The sequence below is a fragment of the Acaromyces ingoldii genome, assembly GCF_003144295.1.
Source record: "Acaromyces ingoldii strain MCA 4198 unplaced genomic scaffold FA10scaffold_7, whole genome shotgun sequence".
In the NCBI taxonomy this organism is placed as follows: domain Eukaryota; kingdom Fungi; phylum Basidiomycota; class Exobasidiomycetes; order Exobasidiales; family Cryptobasidiaceae; genus Acaromyces; species Acaromyces ingoldii.
The window spans coordinates 465,174-484,272 of record NW_020290253.1 but is presented as its reverse complement, the minus strand read 5'-3'; the positions used below and the strand labels follow the sequence as shown (position 1 = coordinate 484,272).

Sequence of the window (19,099 nt, the reverse complement as noted above, 5' to 3'; positions counted from 1 at the left end):
TCTCCTCGAGACGACAAGAAGTGGTCAATTTCTCGTGATTCTTTCTTTTGGATTGCAGTCACTTGACAAGGTGCAAGAAAGGAGGATAAAGGAGCAATGCTCTCTAGGATGGAGGGAGGTGTGGTAAAGAGTACAGAGAAAGAGGGGACCCCAAAGAAACGTGCAAATCGGGAGAAGAAAAGAAGAGTCTACGAAAGGGAAAGGAGGTGAAGTAGAGCATTGCTGACGAAGGAGAATGGATATCAACAGAGATGGGAGCAAAGGAAAAAGGAGATCGGAGGCCCATTTAGACCGCCGACACCTCTGCCTTGCTGTGACCGTGGTGGCTGTGGGACGGCGAGGAACCCTCCTTGGACTGCTCGACCATTGCAGGGCTTCCACCGTTGTCGGAGTTGTCGAGGAAGTGGTCGGGGTAAACGACGCACTGCTCTCCCACCTGCGCAAGGTCAATGCCCAGAACCTCGTCCTCGTCCGAGGCACGGAAGTGGCAGCCTGGGATGCGGTCGATGAGGAAGAGCAGGATCATTGTCACGACGAAAGAGTAGGCGAAGCCCGAGACAGAGTCTGCGAGCTGGTAGCCGAGCTGGATGTAGTTGTGGTTGATCCAGCCACCGGCGATGGGAGTGGAGCCGTCGAACGAGGCCACTCGGTTGTCGGCAAAGAAGGCCGTGAGGATGTTGCCGGCAATGCCTCCGAGACCGTGGGCAGCGAAGACATCGAGCGAGTCATCGACGCCGATGATGTTCTTGAGTCCAGTGCCCCAGTTGCACACGGTGCCGGCAACGACACCAAAGACAATCGATGCCGGCCAGGCGACGTAACCACTTCCGGGCGTAATGGCTGCAGAGGGGAAAAAAAAAAGATGAGGCCATCTCGTCAGTCGATGATGATCTGGTCTGGCGCGAGAGACAGGGACAGCAACTCACCAACAAGACCAGCAATGGCACCGGAGCAGAATCCGACAGCGGACCACTTGCGCTCAAGACGCCAGTCCCAGAACATCCACGTCAGGCCTCCGACGGCAGCAGCGTTGTTGGTCACCGTCATGGCCATGACAGCACGGAGGTTGGCGCCGAGAGCAGAACCACCGTTGAAGCCGAACCATCCGAACCAGAGCAGCATCGTTCCAATGACAATGTAGGAGACATTGTGAGGCCGGTAGGCAAGCACCTCGGTGCCGTAACCCTTCCTGCGGCCGAGGAAGATGGAGATGGCGAGGGCGGCCGTTCCCGACGAGATGTGCACGGGCGTGCCACCAGCTGTGGTAGTGGTTGTGCCATTATGTTCAGCACGGGTCACATCACACACATAAGATGGTTCCAGGCTCACCAAAGTCGAGACCGCCCATAGTGGCAGCCCAGCCTCCCTTGATGTCGCCGCCGTCGCCCAGGTTCCACGTCCAGCAGGCGATGGGCGCATACACGATCGTCGACCAGCAGAACGTCCAGATCATGACGGGGGCCAGGCGCGCGCGGTCGATGAAGGCACCGCTGGCAATGACGGGCGTGATGGCTGCGAACATCATCTGGTAGATGTAGTAGAGGAGCTGGGGAATGTATGGGGAGCCCGTCGAGGGCTGCATGTCGACACCCATCAGGCCAAAGTTGTCCAGGTTGCGAATGTAGGGCGAGCCTCGCTTGGAAAAGGCGAGGGAGAAGCCCCAGAACGACCAGGTGAACATGGCAATGGACATGACGACGCAGCCCATCCAGAGCATCGACGTCGCGCTCTTTGCCCGGCCCAGACCGGCGTAGAAGAAGGCGAGACCGGGAATCATGATGAAGACGAGGCCCGTGGCCACGATGATCCATGCCATGTCACCGAGGTTGTATTGGTAGGTTTCATCCTTCCACAGCGTCGAAATGTTGCCCTCGGGCGCTGGTTCGAGCCAAAATCGAGCACTGGTCAGCAAATTTGCCCACGTCGTGGTAAGGTAGGATCGCAAGGGAGGGTTGAGCACTCACTGAGCGTGACGTTCACCATGATGGGCAGAAAAAAAAGGGGGTCACCTCGAGAGAGCCAGACAGGAGGGGACGACAGGGGCTGGTTGGGGAAGCGGGAGAGGTAGGGGGAGGGAAAAGGACAAGGAGGAGCCCAAGAAGGAAAAGGGGCGGGGGAGGGAGGGTGAGGTTGGTGGTCAACGGAGAAGGGCAGAAGGGGGAAAGAGGGGACGTGCTGGGCTGCAACGGATCATTTTATATTATGGGCGGCGACGTCCGAGCCTTGGCTGCCCGCTATCTTCCTGCCTTCGGGCGTCTGCTCCCAGGCCCACTCCGAGTCTAGTCAGACTGAATTTTTTTCTTGGCTGAAGCTGCAACACTATAGCTGCGAGCCTTGAATTTGGCCCACGTCCTACTGACTCATTGGTCGGGCCCGCAGGGACAGGGCAAGAGAGTCTGGCACTATACAGCCCGGGCTAAATGTTTGTCTACCTCGTCCCACGGGTTGGGCAGCAGCGCTGTCGCAAGACGAGGACTACAGAAAATCCGGAACAAGCCACCATGACCAGGCACGCTGGAGTACAAGTTCCGAGGCGAGGCCAAAGACGGAAGGAAAGGGAAGAGCAAGGCGACAGCTCGTTCCTGCCCGGTTTCTTCTCACTCTAATTCAATTGACGGACGTTTGTTCTAGCCCGGGACCACCCTTCCCAAGCCTCTTGGGGGAGGAAGGGGGAAAAAGAGGGCAGAACGCAACAGACGGCCACAGTGCCCCCGTTGGCTGTAGGATGATGGTGCAAACGAGGTGCCATAGATAAGCATGAAATTCCAGAGGTCCTTATCTCTGGCCTCCCCTAGCGCGGCATTTCTTCACAGAACTTGGTGCCTCAAACCTGTCTGCATATTGCGATAGGGTGAATGCGGGGGGGAAATTTGAAACCAAATGCCACGTGCCCCGTCTCCTGATAAGGAAAGGTTAATGGTGGTGGTCTAGGCCGAAGGAAGCAGAGATCCTATCATTTCATTAGCAACGCCGATCAATTAATGAATCTGACTTGTAATGGATGGTACGTGGGGTGGTGGTAACGTCTTGTTCGCTTGTTCAGGAACCGGACAAGATAAGGGAAAGCATTTCCCTTTCCTCCTCCCCCCCTCTTTTTCTTCCCTTCCTGGACGAGAAGAAAGGATGGCACACAACACATAACCGAAGCATGCAGGTGGGAAACTGTTGCCGCAGGTTTCCAGCGACCGAGGCTTGACCGGTGTATGCATCACCTGTAAGAATCACACATAAGTCTATCCTGGCCTCTTCTTCTTTTCCGTGCTGCTGTAATAAGCGCAGCGCTGTAGGGGGGGCTGCACTGACCAAGATTGTGCACTACTGGTCCTGTATGAGTTCTGTCGTCAGGTTTCCAAGTGAAGCTTTCGGTACAGCAGTCAAGGACTGATGTGCCAGGATGTTTTGCCGTTCTTGAGCCTCAATAGACCACACTAGTGTGCAAGCCGCCGATCAACTTTGGAGAGAACTCACCAACGACCGAAAAGCTTTATTTGCGAGCCTCCTGACGGCGACTTACCACTACTAGATGTCAAACACTGAAACAAAGGGTCTGAAAAGGAGGGGCACGCAAGTCGAAGATGCTGGAATGACGAGCTCTATATTATGTGAATGATGGGAGGTGAATCTAGTCTAGAGGATGACATGGCCCAATTATATGCGTGGGAAGCGAGAGGGGATGAGAGAGGAAGAGAGAGGTGTGACAAGGCAGGATGACGAGAAAGCCCTAAAAAGATGAGTGGTGACAGTCTAGAATTAGAATTGGTGTTGCAAGCGTCTAGCCCATGTCGACGTCCCTCGATGCCGTCGTGGGTGCATCGTTGGTGGGGTTCGTAATGGCGCGCACACTCATGGGCGGTGGCAGTACCATCGAGCTCGGGCTAGTCTCTCGACTGATGGCCTGGCCCAAAGGAGGAAGTTGCGTGCCCCTCGCAGGGCTGGTGGCATGGATGGGCGTCATGCTGAAGCCAGCCGTCTTGTTTGAGCGACCGGCACCAGAAGCAGGCGCGGGCAACTGTGCTGGCGCAGGCAGCTCCTGTCCGACGTGCGAGTGGATGCTGGCCGGGCTCGACTCGTTGGAGCCTGAGATGCCATTGAAGCCATAGGAGCTCTGTCTCGAGTGCGACGCCGTCGTGTGGCCACTCCTGCTTGCAGAGGAGGATTGCGGCAACGCGTGAATCTCGGCCCGGGGGCTCGTCGTGGGGCTGTTGACGGCGCTGACGGGGGCCGACTTGCTGCTGCTGCGGTGCTTGCTCGACCGATGGAGGTAATCGAGGCCTTCCCCTCCGTGATGGCCGTGAGCGGCAGCAGCGGCGGTGTGAGCCGAAGAAGAGGAAGAAGTCGACGAGATGGCAAAGGGCGAGGGCAAGGTACGGTCGGCCACGAGTGAGGGCAGCGAGACTCGCGAGTTGCCGGCCGAGATGGAGCCTGGGACGCCGCTGTCGAGGATATCCTCGATGCGGTTCCTGCCTCGGACTGTTGCCTGATGGTCACCGCCCGACGAAGAGAGATGGTAGGCACTGAGACTGAGCCCGTTGGAGCGTCCAAAGCTACTGCTACGCGTCAGCTTCGACATGTGCGAAGGGGCCGAAGGCGATGTAGAGGCCGAGCCAGGGGCAGAACCACTGTGACGTGACTCGGCATCGACTGCAGTGCTCCTCTCGCTCAGCGTCGAGCCCGTGGGGCGCGCAGGCCCGGCCAAGGAGGAGAGATGGTGGTGGGAGCGCGAGTGGATGGGCACCTCCCCATACGGATGGCTGCGATGCCTGTGCGAGCCGTGGTGGCCCGCTCCTGCGTGGTGCGAGGGCCCAGCGTGGTTCATCTGCGGCGGCGAGTGGAGTGCATGGTGACCACTGCGATGTCCGACGGGCGAGCCCGGTCGAGAGGGCGCAGGGCTCGTCGGCACCGTCTGGTGACCACCGTGGTGATGATAGTGATGGTGGTGGTAGTGATGGTGACCAAAGAGGCTCATGTTCCTCAGCGGTCCCAGGACGGGGCTGCCCGAGGGGGTCCAGTCAGGCACGTTGCTGGCACGCACGGTGCCATTGGCATAAGGTCGCGCCTTGTGACCGTCGTCGTGCTCGCCGTCGGAGATGTACTCTTCGCTCATGATACTGTCGTTTGGCGAGAAGCGTGGCGAGTGCTCGCGGCTGCTCGGGATGCTGCTCGGGTTGGAAGCATAGGCGTTGCGCGACGTGGCAAACTGATGGCCTGAGTACATGGGAGGCGGCAGAGGCGCACCGTACGAAGGATAGTGGTGCGCATAGGCCGGGTTGCTGGCGTGGTGGTGCAGTGGCTGAAGGGTGGCAGCGACACGCTGGTTGTAGTTGCGGTGGCAGTCTTCGTGTTCACATCCCGGTGGCTGTTCGACGGAGGTGGGCGCAGCAGCGGCCGCCGGGGAATAGCCAGAGGGTGCGTAGGCAGATCGGCTGTAGTACGCACCAGCACCTGCTGGAGCAGGAGCACCGGCAGCAGGAGGAGCCGGCGGCATGCCATAGGGGTGCAGAGCAGTGACCGTTGGTCTTCTACCCTCGCGCTCTGCTCTTTGAATTTCATTGAGCTCGTCGCTGGCCAGCATTGCCAGGGCCGACATCTCCTCAGATCGGTTGGGTGGAGCTACCTTGGTCGACGAGCTTCTGTTCATGGCACTGGCGTCGGGTGACTCGTCGTCCGACTCGCTTAATTCGTCCTCCTCGCCTCCGAGCTGCCACTTTGTCGACATGGATTGGGTACTTCTCTTGTCTTGTTGCTGCTGTTTCTTCTTTGAGGCCGCTCCAGAGGAGCCATCGTGTGCGCCAGCATTCTTCTTGTTTGGATTCGAGTGGATTCGGACGTGCCGGGTGAGCTCGTCCGAGCGGCTGAAGCGCTTCTCGCAGCCTGGATGGGTGCATGCATGGGGCTTTTCACCAGTGTGCGTTCGAATGTGGCGCGTCTGATGCTCCAGGCGGTAGAATGCGCGCGAGCAGAGCGGACATTTGTATGGTCTTGGGATCTGCGACTTGTCGACAGAACCTGCCAGGCTGGCCGAAGAAGACTGCTGTCCAGCGGCATCTGCCGAAGGGACGGCCTCCGTCTTGACCGTGGCCATCTTGGCAAAATCTACGACGCAAGCGTGCTCCCTCTTCGATGCTGCTTCTGAGGAGGGAAATAGCAGATGGCGTTAGCACCTGCGATGTGAACCGTAGTGGCGAGAAAGAAACATTGCAAAGAGAAACGACAGCTGAGCACGCAAAGAACAGGGCGTCAGCCACCCCACCCACACCCTCCCTTCTCTTCTCTTCTCTCTCCCCCCCCCCCCTTCTATTTTTTTATTTTTTTGGGCTCAGATTTCTACCCCCCGGAAATCTTGCCCGTTCGCCCGCCACCGCCCCGTCGCTGGCTCCTCTCCATTGCCCCACTCGTTCCTTTGGCCCCCCGCATATCAAAGGAAGACGAGAGGCAGCCTAGGTAAAAGGCCCAGCCCAGCAACTCTCTTTATCGTAGCGCTATCTCGCGTCTCAATGCCTTTGGCCGGTCGCTCTACTCTTCTTACTGGAGGGGACCAACGCGGGCACGTGAAGAAGTACGGGCTACCGCTACTCACCAGGTTCTTCCTGTTCTCGAGAGAAAGCGAGCGTGCTAGTCGAATGTGTTGCCGGTGGCAATAGTCGGTGCAGCGGTAGGCAGATCTCCTTGGTGGTTGTACTGAATGAAGGTAAGAGGGGGGCGAGGGGGAAACGCAAAAGTGAAAGAAACCCGGAATGGGGCAGGACGTGAGCGAGGGTTGAAGCGGGGAAAAAAAGGGACAAATCGGTTTGTGGATGAAAGATAGCGGAGAAGGGATGAAAAAAACTTGTGTCAGCGCAACTTCGTTTTCTGTCTCGCGCGCCCGCCGCGGCTGAAAAGTCAAGAGTAGAAAAAAATAGAGAAATCGAATACAGAATCGCAGCGGTACGAAACTTAAAGAGAGGGGGTGGGGACAGAACAGCGCCGGTGAATGACATGGATACACAAGGCAACACCAGCAGCCGAGACTTCCCGGAGCGGAGGGCACCATCGCTAGAGGTGCACCATTGCCGGGTGAGAGGCATGCCTGCCCTAGCGAACGATATCGTGAATGACCATAACCGCGATCTGATCATGGCATGATCATCACCGGGAAGAGGCACATCCGGCCTGGCGTGGAGAGACCGAGAGCCCGATGAATGATTCAAACGATTGAAATCTCTGCAGCTGGAAGCACGAACGGAAAATTTGTCAAGAAAGGTTTTCCATCCTGCCAACGATTTGTAGTGCGGCATTTCCGTATCGGCCCCCGCTCCACGTACCCGGTCTAAGCCGCCGTGAAGCCAGCGCAAAATTCAGAATCCCCTTGATTGCACCAGACTTATCGCTCGTCGCGACAAAGCCTCGGCCACAACCTCGGGCTGGTGGTCGCCGACCGTGAAAAATGAAACACGAGCCCCTCTTGTCCCCGCACAAGCTGCCTCCCTATCAGAGCCTCCACGTCTCCTTGTTTGGGCTAAGGTGGTCCAGCAGGAGTGAGGATCTTAAAGTGACCTCTGATGCATGAACTTGACTACTCCTTTTTCCCACCCGCCGCCCCCGTTCCTCCAACAAAGTTGGCCAATACGATTCTGTGCTCCGCTAAATAGAGTATGTTGCCCCTCCCCTCATTCGAAGACAAGTCCACCTCGACTGCAAAGGAGTGTGGGGGCAAGGGCCCCGATAAGACTGTTTAACACGCGCCGATGGCCTTGGCTTGTGAAAAACAAAGGCAAAATCACCGGCCGTGCCCTCCACGCTTACCAGAGCCATGGTTTCGATTGGTACGTTGCCACTGTGCGACGGAAAACTCCAAGGGCTCGTGAAAGACCGAACGGGTCAACATAGAGCAGCTTGCCGTCTTAAACAAATTGCCAATTTTGCGATCATATCTTCCTTCGTGCCTTGGCGAGCACCCCGCGTGAGTGGTGGATGAACTGATGGTTGACCATCAGCCCATCCACCCCCTTGCCCTGCATCGAGTATCACCCCCTTGTACCAAGAAAACCCCCGGCAGCGCCCGAATGATGCATGCGTGCGAGCCTCAAGGACCGAATCTCTAGTCGCATTAGAAGCAACACATCTTCCTCCTCCCTTCGTACCCTCTCTCCCGTCATCTGTCAAAGACATCGCGTGCACCTTTATGCCCGTGATTTACACGATATGCTTGCCTTTGCTAGATCAACCGAGAGTGCAGGAAATGGGCGGTCGACAAGGACGGTGAGGCCCCACGGTCTCCCTCTGACGAGCCCCAGACCAAAACCCTAGTCTGACTCACCTCCAGTGCTGTCCCGTAGGCTAGTCGTACCGTAACCACGCAACAGATTTTGTCAATGGTCGCCTGGCTTGAGCCCGAGGATAGAGAGGTATAAGGATGATAGTGATGGTAATGATCAGAAGAAGTTACACACATCGTCACTTCCTTCAGATGCAGCGAAAAAAAAAATAAAAATTGGAGGCCGGCTTCCCTCCGGTCTACCCGCTCTCCGTTTCAATCCCCCCCGAAGAGCAGCGCATCATCCGGGTGAAAAGGAGCCCCGTGGAGGCAAGAAAAGAATTGATGATGCTCCCCCAAAACTTCATGAGGTATAGAAAACCCAAGAGGGCAAGCTGCGCAGCAGTAGGGAAATTGGTTCTTCCATCAGCGAAAGAGGCCTCGCATCAGAATCACCCCGGTGTTTCCCTTTCTTTCATTCTCGGTTCAGGAAATAAGGCAGTAGTGTTCCTATGTTGATTAGAGAAAGGTCTGCCCTGAACGAAAAAAGAGCAAACCCTGTGGTGCATGAAACACGTTCCTATTGCATTGCACCGTCGCAAAACAGACTGAGGGAGATGCAACAGCGGCGACTCAAGGTCACAACACGCTCCAGAATTTCCTGCTGGTTTGTCTCTCGTGTCGGAAAGTTTTCTTTTTCGTCATCTGAGTTGATCCGCGGGGAAGTATTAGACTAATTCTTGTATGAGATTGGTATACCCTAATTGTATAATGTGAGGGCCAGGCAAATCAAAGCAGTCCGGAAAAGAAAGCGACGAGCCAGCCACAAAGCAGGTCAACGAGTTTCGCCGGGCCCGTCGCAGCATCGCTGTGCTTGTCCATGGTATGTCAGCGTTTGTTGTAGTACTGACGTCGTGCCGGCAAGGGGTCGTCGTGGCTTGTTCACGATTCCAACCGAAAGAGGACCGAGGAAAGGCCCGTGGAGCCTGCTTGTCAACGCCGGCGACAATCTCACACGTCAATCAAACTAAAGGGAAGATTGGCAGGGAATGCTTTGGTTGAATTGCTTTTTATCTCTGGCATCTGCGCGGCACGGCAAGGAGAAGGGAGTGAAGTGGTAGCAGCGGGAAGCATCGGCCAAAGAGGCAAACTAAAGAAACGACAAAGGAGTGTGTGCGGGGTTGGGAGGTTTAACACGAAAAGGGTACTTGAACAACAGAGAGAGAGTGAAGAACCGCTTCTGAGAAGGGATCGACGGAAATGAAGGATGGAGGAGGGTATAGCAAAGGGAAGAAGCGGTGGACGAGAGAGCGAAGCAAACAGAAAAGCGGGGATATCAGAGGTCGCGGCCCAAGTCGTACTTGCGCTTCTGCTCTTCGTGGAAGCTTCGAAGATCCTTTTCGGAATTCTCGGCCTCGAGGCGTTCTTCGATCCTCCGCAAGATACTCGGAAGGCTGCCCAGAATGCCTGTTGATGTTGGAGTTGTTGCTGTAGGTGTCGCTGCGGCTGGCGTGCTTGCCGCCACCGCTGGTGTGGTCGAGCCGGCTCCAAGAATAGAAGTGATGCCATTCGCAATGACATTTGTCACGCCACCAATGACCGTCGTTACCGCCGCTGGCGCCACATTTGGCACCACATTCGGTGTAGCAACAACACTGGCCGACGTCGACGTCGGGCATCCCAGGCCGCTCAGAACACCTCCGACGATGGGCAGGCCGGTGGCTGCGCCGCAGAGTTGCGAGCCGACACCACCGGGAATCTGGCTGAGGATGCCACCAACGACGTTGCCCGGCAAATTGCTCAAGTCACCAATGACTGTCTGAAGAGTCGCCAACGAAGCGTTACCGAGAAGGACCTCGAGAATCTGATTGAGAGCACCGAGAGAGTTGATCTCGATTCCCGAATCGCCACCAAAACCGATAAGGTACTTTGTCTCGATGTTGTGCTGCTCGTACTTGAGGCCAGGGACGAAGTACTGACCATCAATGGTGGCCTGAATCACATTGGCGATGTTGAGATGGTCTCCAATAAGAGGAAGCGAGCCGACAAGACCCTTGGTGAGGAGAATGTTCGTGACCTTGGGTGATGTCACAGAGTTTTTCGACGGATTGCCCGTCGAAATGGCCGCTGGGAGGGTGAATGCGCTGGCACCTGTGAAGTCAAAGTCGAACATCGCGTAGGGACCATCCTGCGGTTTTTCATAGCTCGTAACCGTGGTGGCTTTATTTGGGAACAACACCCAGGGTAAGCGCCTTCGATCTGGATAGTAGGCGACACGGCACACTCACAGATGTGATTTAGGGTGATGTCGACTGGCAAGTCATTCTTGGCATCGAGATAAGCGTAAATGTGCGTCGGTTGCAGTCTGTTTTATTTTGTTGCCGGTCAGCAAAATTTGTGCAAATATACGAAAGCTTTCGGGCGACTTACGCAAGACCTTCCAGCAGGGTTTCCAGCGAAATGTAAGCACGGATCTCAACCGCGATCCTAGTACCGATACCTTGAAGCGTGGCTGCCGCTGTAACGCCTTCGAGCGCTGGCTCCAGCGATTCGTACGGACTCAGGGGCGGGTTGGCGTTTGGCAGACCGGTAATCAGGAGCGGAATCGAATTGCCCATGCCTTGGGTCATGAGATCGGTCGACTGGAGATAGTCGGTAAGCACAGCCTGCTGATCCGAATTGTTGTTTTGCTGCATGAATTCGAACAATGAGTGTACGTTGTTCGTGCCGGGGATTAGGCCGATGTCGGGGATCGTCGCTCGGCCAATGATGACAGGCGTCTTCGTCGTGCTGCTCGTGTAGCGGACGGGCAGCGAGAGCTGATTGGTGAACAATGTGAGGTTGCTAGGGTTCTCAAGCGTGGCGGTAAGGTCGATGCCGATATAGTCGGGAGTGCCACTGTCGACGCTGACGTTGGACACGCCAGCCACATGGTTGAAACTGTTGATACCCCGGAGCGATGACGTGACATTGAAAGGAATGCCTGTGATCGTCGGGTTACCAATGACCAGACCCGCGACGACGCTTGTAGTTCCCTTCAGTCCAAACGTTGCACTATCTGTGTCGGCCAGCTTAGCCAGGAACGATGAGAAGGCGCCGTGGTCGGCCGCGACGATGTTCTGGTTCATGAAACTGAGCTCCAGAGGCTGCATATCCGTCGGTCCGCGCGACGTGCCGGCCTTGACGGGTGCCAAGGGCAAATTGATGTTGGCAGCATCAACGCCGCCGTACGTGAGCGTGATCATCGGGCCGGCCTCGAGGGGCGTGAGACCAAAGCCGAATGGGTTTGCGAACATGGCCAATGTCTGATTGTTACTGCCAACAATAGTGTACGAGTCAGCAGGGTTGAGAACCTTCGCCGTCAGGTCCGACAACGTGATCGAATAGATGATCTGGTAGATGTGACCGGGCAGGATGACGTTGGTTTCGAAGCGCTTGAAGGCATCAGTAAGCCACCTGACAGGCTGTCCACCGCTGGCAGGCGTTATAACACTGAAACCCCTGACGGTCAAGGTCGAATTTTGACCCGCGAGGAACTGCGAGAAGAGAATACCGAGATTCGCCAAGGCGGCGTCGTTCCCGTGCTGGTCGCTCAAGAAGCCCTGGAGATTGGACAGCGTCGTGGCCTTGGATGCGAGGAAGAGATCGATCGACGAAATTTGACCGAGATAGCTTCCCTGGAACAAGACGTCGAACGTCGCAGTGCCCAATTCGACTCCCAGAGACGCAGGCGAATAGATGGGAGCTTGTGCCACAAGATTAATGCGGTTGCCCGGACCGTCGCTGGGTGCATTGAACATGGAGATGACGATGCCCTTTAGGCCGTCGAAAGCGTCGAGTGTGATCGTCTTTTCCAGGATGACATCGTCAAAGACGATGTTGAGGGCGCGGACACGAACCTTGTTGCTGTGCAGGAACCACTGGAAATTAGGTTCCGTCAGAATGTAATAGGCAAAGTTGGTGAAGGCGTCATTGTTCAAGATGGTCAGCTGGCCGTTGGTATTCAGGTTGGGGATACCATCCGGAACCTGCGAGCAAAGGGGTGGCAAAGAGATCTCGGCAATCGTCGTGCCCATGAAGTCGATTTGGACAGGCTCAGTGAACTCGATATAAGCGTCGGCGGGCGCATTTGTCAGGAGAGAGCCTGCGAGGGCGGCAGCGAAGCCTTGACTTGTGATGGCCGTCGCGTTCGCCTGCGTGACGAGGAGAGTAGCTTCGTTGACGACGAGCTGGATCAGTGGAGCACCAGCCGGGCCGATGAGGTAGAGAGCTGTGTCATCCGTGGCGACGGGCACGGGAGACTGAACGAAGTTAAGATCCGTCTGATAATCATCAATCTTGACCGTCGATTGGATCGGAATAGTGGCAGTCAGAGGTTTGAGCAGCTCGAGAACGGCACCGAGGGTGTCGAATGCGCGACCAGAGTAGCAAACAGATCCCCTCGCCGTCGCCGGTTGAGGGTCCGGTGTAGGCACGATCGTCGTCGTTGTGTCGGGCAGATCGAGAACTTGCTGGAAGAAAGGTGGCAGAGGTCCTAGGCTGACGCCAGCGGTGGCTGCCGCAGCCTCAATAAAGCGAATCAGCGTCTTCGGGTTCGTGTCGATGGTGATAGGGATCTGCTGCGACTGCGTCGTCACTTTGCCCGGCGCGCTGATGATGTTGTTCTCTGCCCCGAGGTTCTGGTTGATGCGGCCGATAGTGATTCCCTGGTACACAGCCTGTGCCTGGAGGTTGATGATGTTGATCGACGCGGTGAAGGGGTTGGCAATCATCACCGAGGCCATGGCAATGCTCGTCTGTGCAATGTTGGTCGGCACCTCGAGGGCAGCTTGAATAACGACGAGTTTCAACAGCGGCGGAATAGCCGCCGTCAGCTGGATGCCGCTAAGACCTTGGATCAATGAGGGAATGGGAGTCGTTTGGGTGGTGCCCTGGACGACCGCATCCGATGTAATGTTCTGAACGTAGTTCTCCAAGAGTGTCTGGCCCGACCGCACGTTATCAGCGCCCACGGGCATGTAGTTGATCTGCGTAGGAATGTTGTTGACGCCTGGGACGAGGAGGACGTTCTTGATAAGGGCCGCGCCGATGACATGATCCTGGAACAGAGCCGCAAATTGAATGTCGCCCGCGCCAATAGTAATGTCTGATGGGTTGACGAGCTGTGTCATGACGGTGATCATGAGATAGGTGGGGTATCCATGTACGACGTCCAGATCTGACACCTGAGCGGGAACACTGTTGAGGTTCTGCAGACCGAGAATGTTGGTGTTGAGGTCGAATGGGATATCACTGATCGTCACCTTGCCGGCGGCCGTGTCAGCGAGACCCGTAGCGGAACCGTGGAGGTTGAAGGTGACCTGCTCGCCCTTTGTTACATCGGCGACGAACTGTGAGAACGTCTGCTGCTGGCCATTGTAGACGGAGAAAGGAACGTTGTTGAACATCAGCGTCAGCACACGAGCCTCTACGTCCGTCATCGTTGGCGAAGTTGGAATGTTGAGGACAGCCATATCATTGTCGTTGTAGCGTGCAATGAAAGGACCAGCGACGGTGTCGATCGCAACGGGCAGCGAGAATGGCAGGAAGAAGTTCGCTGTCGTGTTGGACGTGTCGGACATGGGTGCGTACGCAGTCGGAATCGTGAAGAAGAGCGACAATTGGTTGATCGACACCAAACGGATGACTTGGAAATCCTGCGCAGGCAGCATCACCTCGACGTCCAGGGCTTTGATGCCTTCGTTCAACCAAACTACGTCCGATGGTCCCGCGTACATGCCCATGACGCGCAGTGGCGTGTTCTGGTTGTGGACGAAGTTTGTCAACACATTGCCCAAAGTAGAGAGGTCCTGATCCGTCGTCTGCGGTTGAATGCGACCGACAAGAGGAACCTGCGTCACAGCAAGGGCCTGAAGCGTAAAGGCACCATCCGAGCCTGCCGGACCGATCGTCGACTGGTTGGCCATGATCATGGTTCCAAATGCCGTGAGCGCCACGCCCACTTGCGCGGGGTTGTTAATCGTGCTGATTGCCGTGAGATGCAAGCCTCCCGCGGGATCATTCGATGGCACATCGAAAGAGTTGATAATAACCTGGCCCTGAAGACCGTTAAGACCAGTGAGCTGAACATTTTTGTTGATCGTGACGTTGGGTACGACAATGCCCAGCGCGCTGACGCGAATGTTTTCGCCTCGAATGTTCCAGATGAACGAAGGATTGCGGATCGCATCCTGGAGGAAGCTGGTGAAGAAGTTCACATCGGGGATCTGACCTTCGACAATGACGTTGAGCGATGATCCGAGGTCACCGACGAGCGACACGTTCGGGAATGCAGCCGTTGTGAGGGCTTGACCATTGTAGTAAATCGTGAGACCATCGGGGAATTCGACGACTCCGTCAAAGGGTCCTGCATTGGTCAAGGCACCCTGCAGGGCCGCCGTAAAGCTCGTTGGTCTGGCATCCGTGATTGTGACACGGTCAACGTTGAGAACGGCGCTGTCAACAACGCGCTGGACGATTGGCAAAGCGAGAATGGGAAGGAGCTTGAAGAGAGTGTCATCGGTGCCGAGGGGCACGTCATTCTGCGAGAACGTCAAGGTGGTGCCGTACTCGCCAATGATCGCATCACCGACAATTTCGAGGTTGGCCGTCGCAACCGTGAAAGCCCTGCCCACATAGTCAACAATGTCGAAACCAGTGTACAGGTTGTCACGCTTTTCGAGTCCTCCGTAGCTCATCCTGCGACCAGCCTTCGCCACACCATCGCTCACTGCCTCATCCTCGTCCTCTTGTTCGCCTTCAACGAGATCGTCGTACTCTAGAAGCGCTCCAGGATTGGACCCGGTGCCCATGAGCATCTGAGCCATCTCATTGTCGTCTTCCAAAATGAAGGAATCGTCGGTTTCCTCCCGCTTCCTCATGTGCGAAGTACCGCTGTTGGCATCGGTACTTGGGTTCAGCGTGAAACCTGCGAGCTGGACAAGACCGTCGAGGTATGCCGGATTTTGGCCCGATTGAATGACCAACGCTCTGAGGAGACTGAAAAGGTCCGGAGGGTAGAGGTTAAGCGACAAGGGCACAACAGGAGACGTCGTCACCTGCTTCCCGGGTGCAGGGAAATTGAGCGGCGTATCGATGTGAGCAATGTAGATACCGTGCGATGAGGCGTTTGCGCGAATATGCGTGATCGTAAGCTCGGAGCTGAATGGATTTAGCAGGGAGACGTGAGAGTCGGCAAAGTCATTGACCAGTCCCGTTGTGTCGAGCACTGTCAAGTTGGCCGATCGAGCTAGGTTCTGCTTAAGACCGGGGAGCGTAGCGTTCAAGCGGATGCCGGCAAGTGTAGGAGCGAGCGACTCGACTTTGCTCGACTGTAGGCTACCAGTGATGTTGACATTGGTGTCGAGGCCCGAGATGAAACGATTAAGTGTCTCCAAGCCCCGTGGGTCGCGATTGGGATCGAAGAAGGCCGTCGAATTGATGTCGTTCCGACCAATTTTCAAGTTCAAGGCGGGAAGGGTGGCGTTGCCGAGGATCACACCATTGACAAGGTTGAAGGTGGCGTCACCTGCCGAAATATTGATGTTGGAAGGGTTGATGGCAGTAAGCCCGACGGTGAGGGCGACGGCATCGGGTGCCCCACCAGTGACATCGACGCTATTGATGATCGTCGGGTATGTGGTCAGGCCGTTCAGGCCGGCAAGGCCTGTACCGACGTCGAACTTGATGCCATTGAGAAGAATTCTTCCCACGGGCGTGTCGCTCACCGCCTTTGCGAGACCATCGGAAGTGAACCCAGCAGTGGCGGCATAGGTGAAAGCATTTTGGAACTCGATGAGTTGCTTCCTGGCTTCGACGGTGGTGTTGGGCAGCACGAGCTGCGAGGGCGCCAGCGTTAAATCGATAGTGCCCGACGTCTCACCCGACGAAAGAACAGCAATATTGGTCGACGAATTCGAGTATGGACCGTAAACTGTACCGACGGGTGCACCTTGGTAATAGATGTTGAGCTGCGCGGCGAGGCTGGTGATGTTGAGAGAAAAGCCAAAAGGCAAGCCAAAAGAGCCTACGAGGGCGTTTGAAAAAACGTCAGGGTTGTACGGTAGCTCTTCCTTATACACGAGCGAAATATAGTCGATGGTGATGCCTTTGATTGGGTTGATGGGGCTCGGCGGCACGAAGGGAATTTGCGCCACCAGCGACGTAATACCCTTCTGGAGCCACGACACAGTCTCGCCGTTGGCAAGCTGCGTCGACACTCCAATGGCCTGGACGGGCGACGATACGCTGTTGATGTAATTGGTAAAGAGCTCTCCCAGAATATTGAGCGCCGTTGCATTGTCTGCATAAGGGACGACTCGACCTCGGAGTGTGGCCGTGTTGATACCGCTGTGTACAAGTCAGCATGACTCATATCTCGGTTTTAGATGGGCAGGATTAGATTATGAGCAACTCACGCAGTCAAATTTAGCCCATGAACCGAGACAGGACCAAGATAGAGACCCTTGTAGTACAGTGCAAGGTTGAGCGTACCGACGGCAACTCCGAAAGGAGAGGGATTGACAAGTGTTGCCGTAGCAACCGCTGTGATGCCGCCAGCAGGGTCATCACCAGGCAATTGAAGGTCCTGGAAGAAAATTTTAGTAGTTTCAGCAAGCAAGCCACAATTCATAGGCCGAGGATGGTAAAGCCCACAATGATGTGAATGTCTTCGAAGTTGTTGATACCCTTGATGATGACGTCCTTTACGAATTCCAGTTGCTTGTAGACAGGGAAGAAGCTGAAGCCCTCTGCGTGCACCTCCGGACATCGAACCTGCCAGGTGAACTCCTCCTCCGAAACGAGCCACTGCGCAAAAGTTCCAAAGCCTTCTTCGTCGGCAATGTGAAAGGTGGTTGCCTGCGGAAGATGGTAAGTAAGACAAGTGAGGCAAGGATGGACATTATGAGAAATGTTCAGCGCACCTGCTTGACGCGTCCATGACCGGCGGCAGCACCGATATGCGCAAGCTTGAAGTTGCCTAGGTGGAGCTCCGTGCCGAGAGGCTCATCCTCTGTTGGGCGAGACCTCCAGTACACATCGACGGGCTTTCGAAAGTAAAGGTGTGCCGGGAAAATACCCGTCTTTCTGACCTGTTTTGAACTTGCGATGAGCTCTGGGAAGAAGTGGGAGGGTATGAGTCAGGAGACGCGTACCTGGCCTTCGATGGTGAGGGGAAATGAGGTATTTCCGGGAGCGGTGATGTTGGATTCGTAGACGTGGAGCTGGGCAGTATGCAGCGCATGCCTCGCGATGGCCCACAGAACAGGGACCAAGGCAATGACACCGACGACTGCAAGGATTGGTGGTGCAAGGAAAAGGCAGCAGAAGCCGAGCTTCTTTGTGAAATACTTTTTCTCGTACGGCGTTCCGCGAGCGGCAAGGTATCCGATCGGCGTACCTGGCTGGTACATGTTTTGTCCAGATCGAGACGTGTCTTGGCTCCCTCGGGAGCTTGCTGCGCCGCCACCTGCACCCCGTCGTCTGACCAGGTCACGTCGGGACCCATACGATTCGTTGTCGCCCATCTTGATATGTTATTCTCCTCGGCACTTTCCAGCCTCCCCTCACGGTCCTTTTCCTGTCTTCGCCCCCGAAGAGTCCAAAAGATTGACTTGTGGTAAGATTGCCGTCGAAGCGAGGGTCGGTGTGAGAAAATGGAGGTCAAAGATCAGCTTTCTTGTTGCGTAGTGTCGCTCGAAGTCGAAAGGGTGGGGATAGGGGGAGAGCGCGGTGCCTGCGAACCGAGGTCTGTCGAGACGTCGCCGCGGCCGTTGCAAGGGTGGGGGACTAGGGGACAAGCAGAGAGGGGTTGAAGGGATGGAAGGGGGTAAGGAGGGGAAAGAAGAGTGATGGTGAGGGGTCAAAGGTGAAGTGAAAGTGACGATGGGCAATGGCAGGGCAGAGGACGGTCGCAATACCGGAAAGAAGCCAGACCGAATTCGGGCCCGTCTGGCCAAGAAGTATTGAAGGAGCTGGGTGCTTCTAATCCGGGGTAAAGCAGCTCTGGGCCACTACATACATTGACCTATGTTTTACCTCGCTACTCGATTGACTCAGAGTACTACTACCGTACTGAAATTTGCAGTCAACTACCAAAGAGCGATCAGAGCCATCCAAAAACCCCGCAGAATCGGCCAGGACTTTAGAGGTCCGACCCGCGATGCCTACCCTACCTACTTGCCGCCTGTCCTGAGACTTCAACAAACGCCTACTTGCTTTGTACCACATTCAGTTAGCTCGAAACCATTTTTTTAAATCAGGACTCCGATGCCCATCCTTTCTGGTGTGGGGCATCCAGCTCCTGGCTGGCATCGTCTGAGCCTGTACATCTGCGGGCGTGGGACGAAATAGAGGAGCAGACAAATGCGTAAAGAATAAATGATTGTTGTTGTCAATATGACCACTACTACATTAAAAATAATCTGAATGATGTTGCCGCACAGAAGCGTACAGATGCGTCTTTGCCCCTTGAACAGCTGCTTCTGCAGCCTGGCCCACATCGAAAGTCAGACAATCACCGGTAAGCTGCATATTACTCTATGCATGGAGAATCAGAATTGAGATGCATTAATTAAATTGGTAAGATTAAGAAAGCTTTGCGATTTTCGCCCTCACGACGAGACTCCATCCCGGGTTTTTGGGGCACGGTATACCGCTCGGCCGTCCTGAACCATCAACGTTTTCTCTCGTGAGTGGAATCGTCAAAACCTTCGGACAGCACAAAGAGCGACTCATTGGATCGCGCCAGCAGCTAAGCCAAGAAGACTCTGCTCGCACCGGAGAGGTTGAACGACGTCCCATTCTTACACTGTTGAACATGAGGCC

General features: G+C 55.7%; 3 protein-coding genes across 3 annotated transcripts; all 3 read right to left on the bottom strand.

Annotated features, from left to right (window-relative positions):
• Positions 1–286: 286 nt before the first annotated feature.
• On the bottom strand, positions 287–2,041 carry FA10DRAFT_304227 (ammonium transporter; the record flags this gene model as incomplete). Its single annotated transcript, XM_025525329.1, has 4 exons — positions 1,965–2,041; positions 1,330–1,878; positions 927–1,259; positions 287–840 (listed from the first exon to the last, which is right to left on the bottom strand). Exons 1-4 carry the CDS (start codon positions 1,981–1,983, stop codon positions 287–289), a joined length of 1,455 nt encoding a protein of 484 aa, XP_025374660.1. The 5' UTR covers positions 1,984–2,041.
• A 3,774-nt stretch (positions 2,042–5,815) lies between these two features.
• FA10DRAFT_223955 (hypothetical protein) lies at positions 5,816–6,004 on the bottom strand (the record flags this gene model as incomplete). The annotated part of the gene is made up of 1 exon (XM_025518592.1): positions 5,816–6,004. A coding segment is annotated over one exon (189 nt), but the record flags the coding sequence as incomplete, so codon positions are not given.
• Positions 6,005–9,275: 3,271 nt separating this feature from the next.
• Positions 9,276–18,157, bottom strand: FA10DRAFT_245271 (hypothetical protein). The gene is made up of 7 exons (XM_025519373.1): positions 17,428–18,157; positions 17,197–17,364; positions 16,928–17,131; positions 16,690–16,859; positions 10,664–16,621; positions 10,522–10,598; positions 9,276–10,453 (listed from the first exon to the last, which is right to left on the bottom strand). The coding sequence occupies exons 1-7, from the start codon at positions 17,797–17,799 to the stop codon at positions 9,570–9,572; spliced, it is 7,833 nt and encodes a 2,610-aa protein (XP_025374658.1). The 5' UTR covers positions 17,800–18,157; the 3' UTR covers positions 9,276–9,569.
• Between the last annotated feature and the right edge of the window lie 942 nt (positions 18,158–19,099).

Coding starts and splice junctions, on each gene's coding strand:
- FA10DRAFT_245271 (XM_025519373.1), bottom strand. CDS start 17,799: ATGGGCGACAACGAATCGTATGGGTCCCGACGTGACCTGGTCAGACGA. Junction 16,860..16,927: donor TCGAAGACATTCACATCATT/GTGGGCTTTACC, acceptor ATTTTCTTCCAG/GACCTTCAATTGCCTGGTGA. Junction 10,599..10,663: donor ACCCTGCTGGAAGGTCTTGC/GTAAGTCGCCCG, acceptor AAAATAAAACAG/ACTGCAACCGACGCACATTT.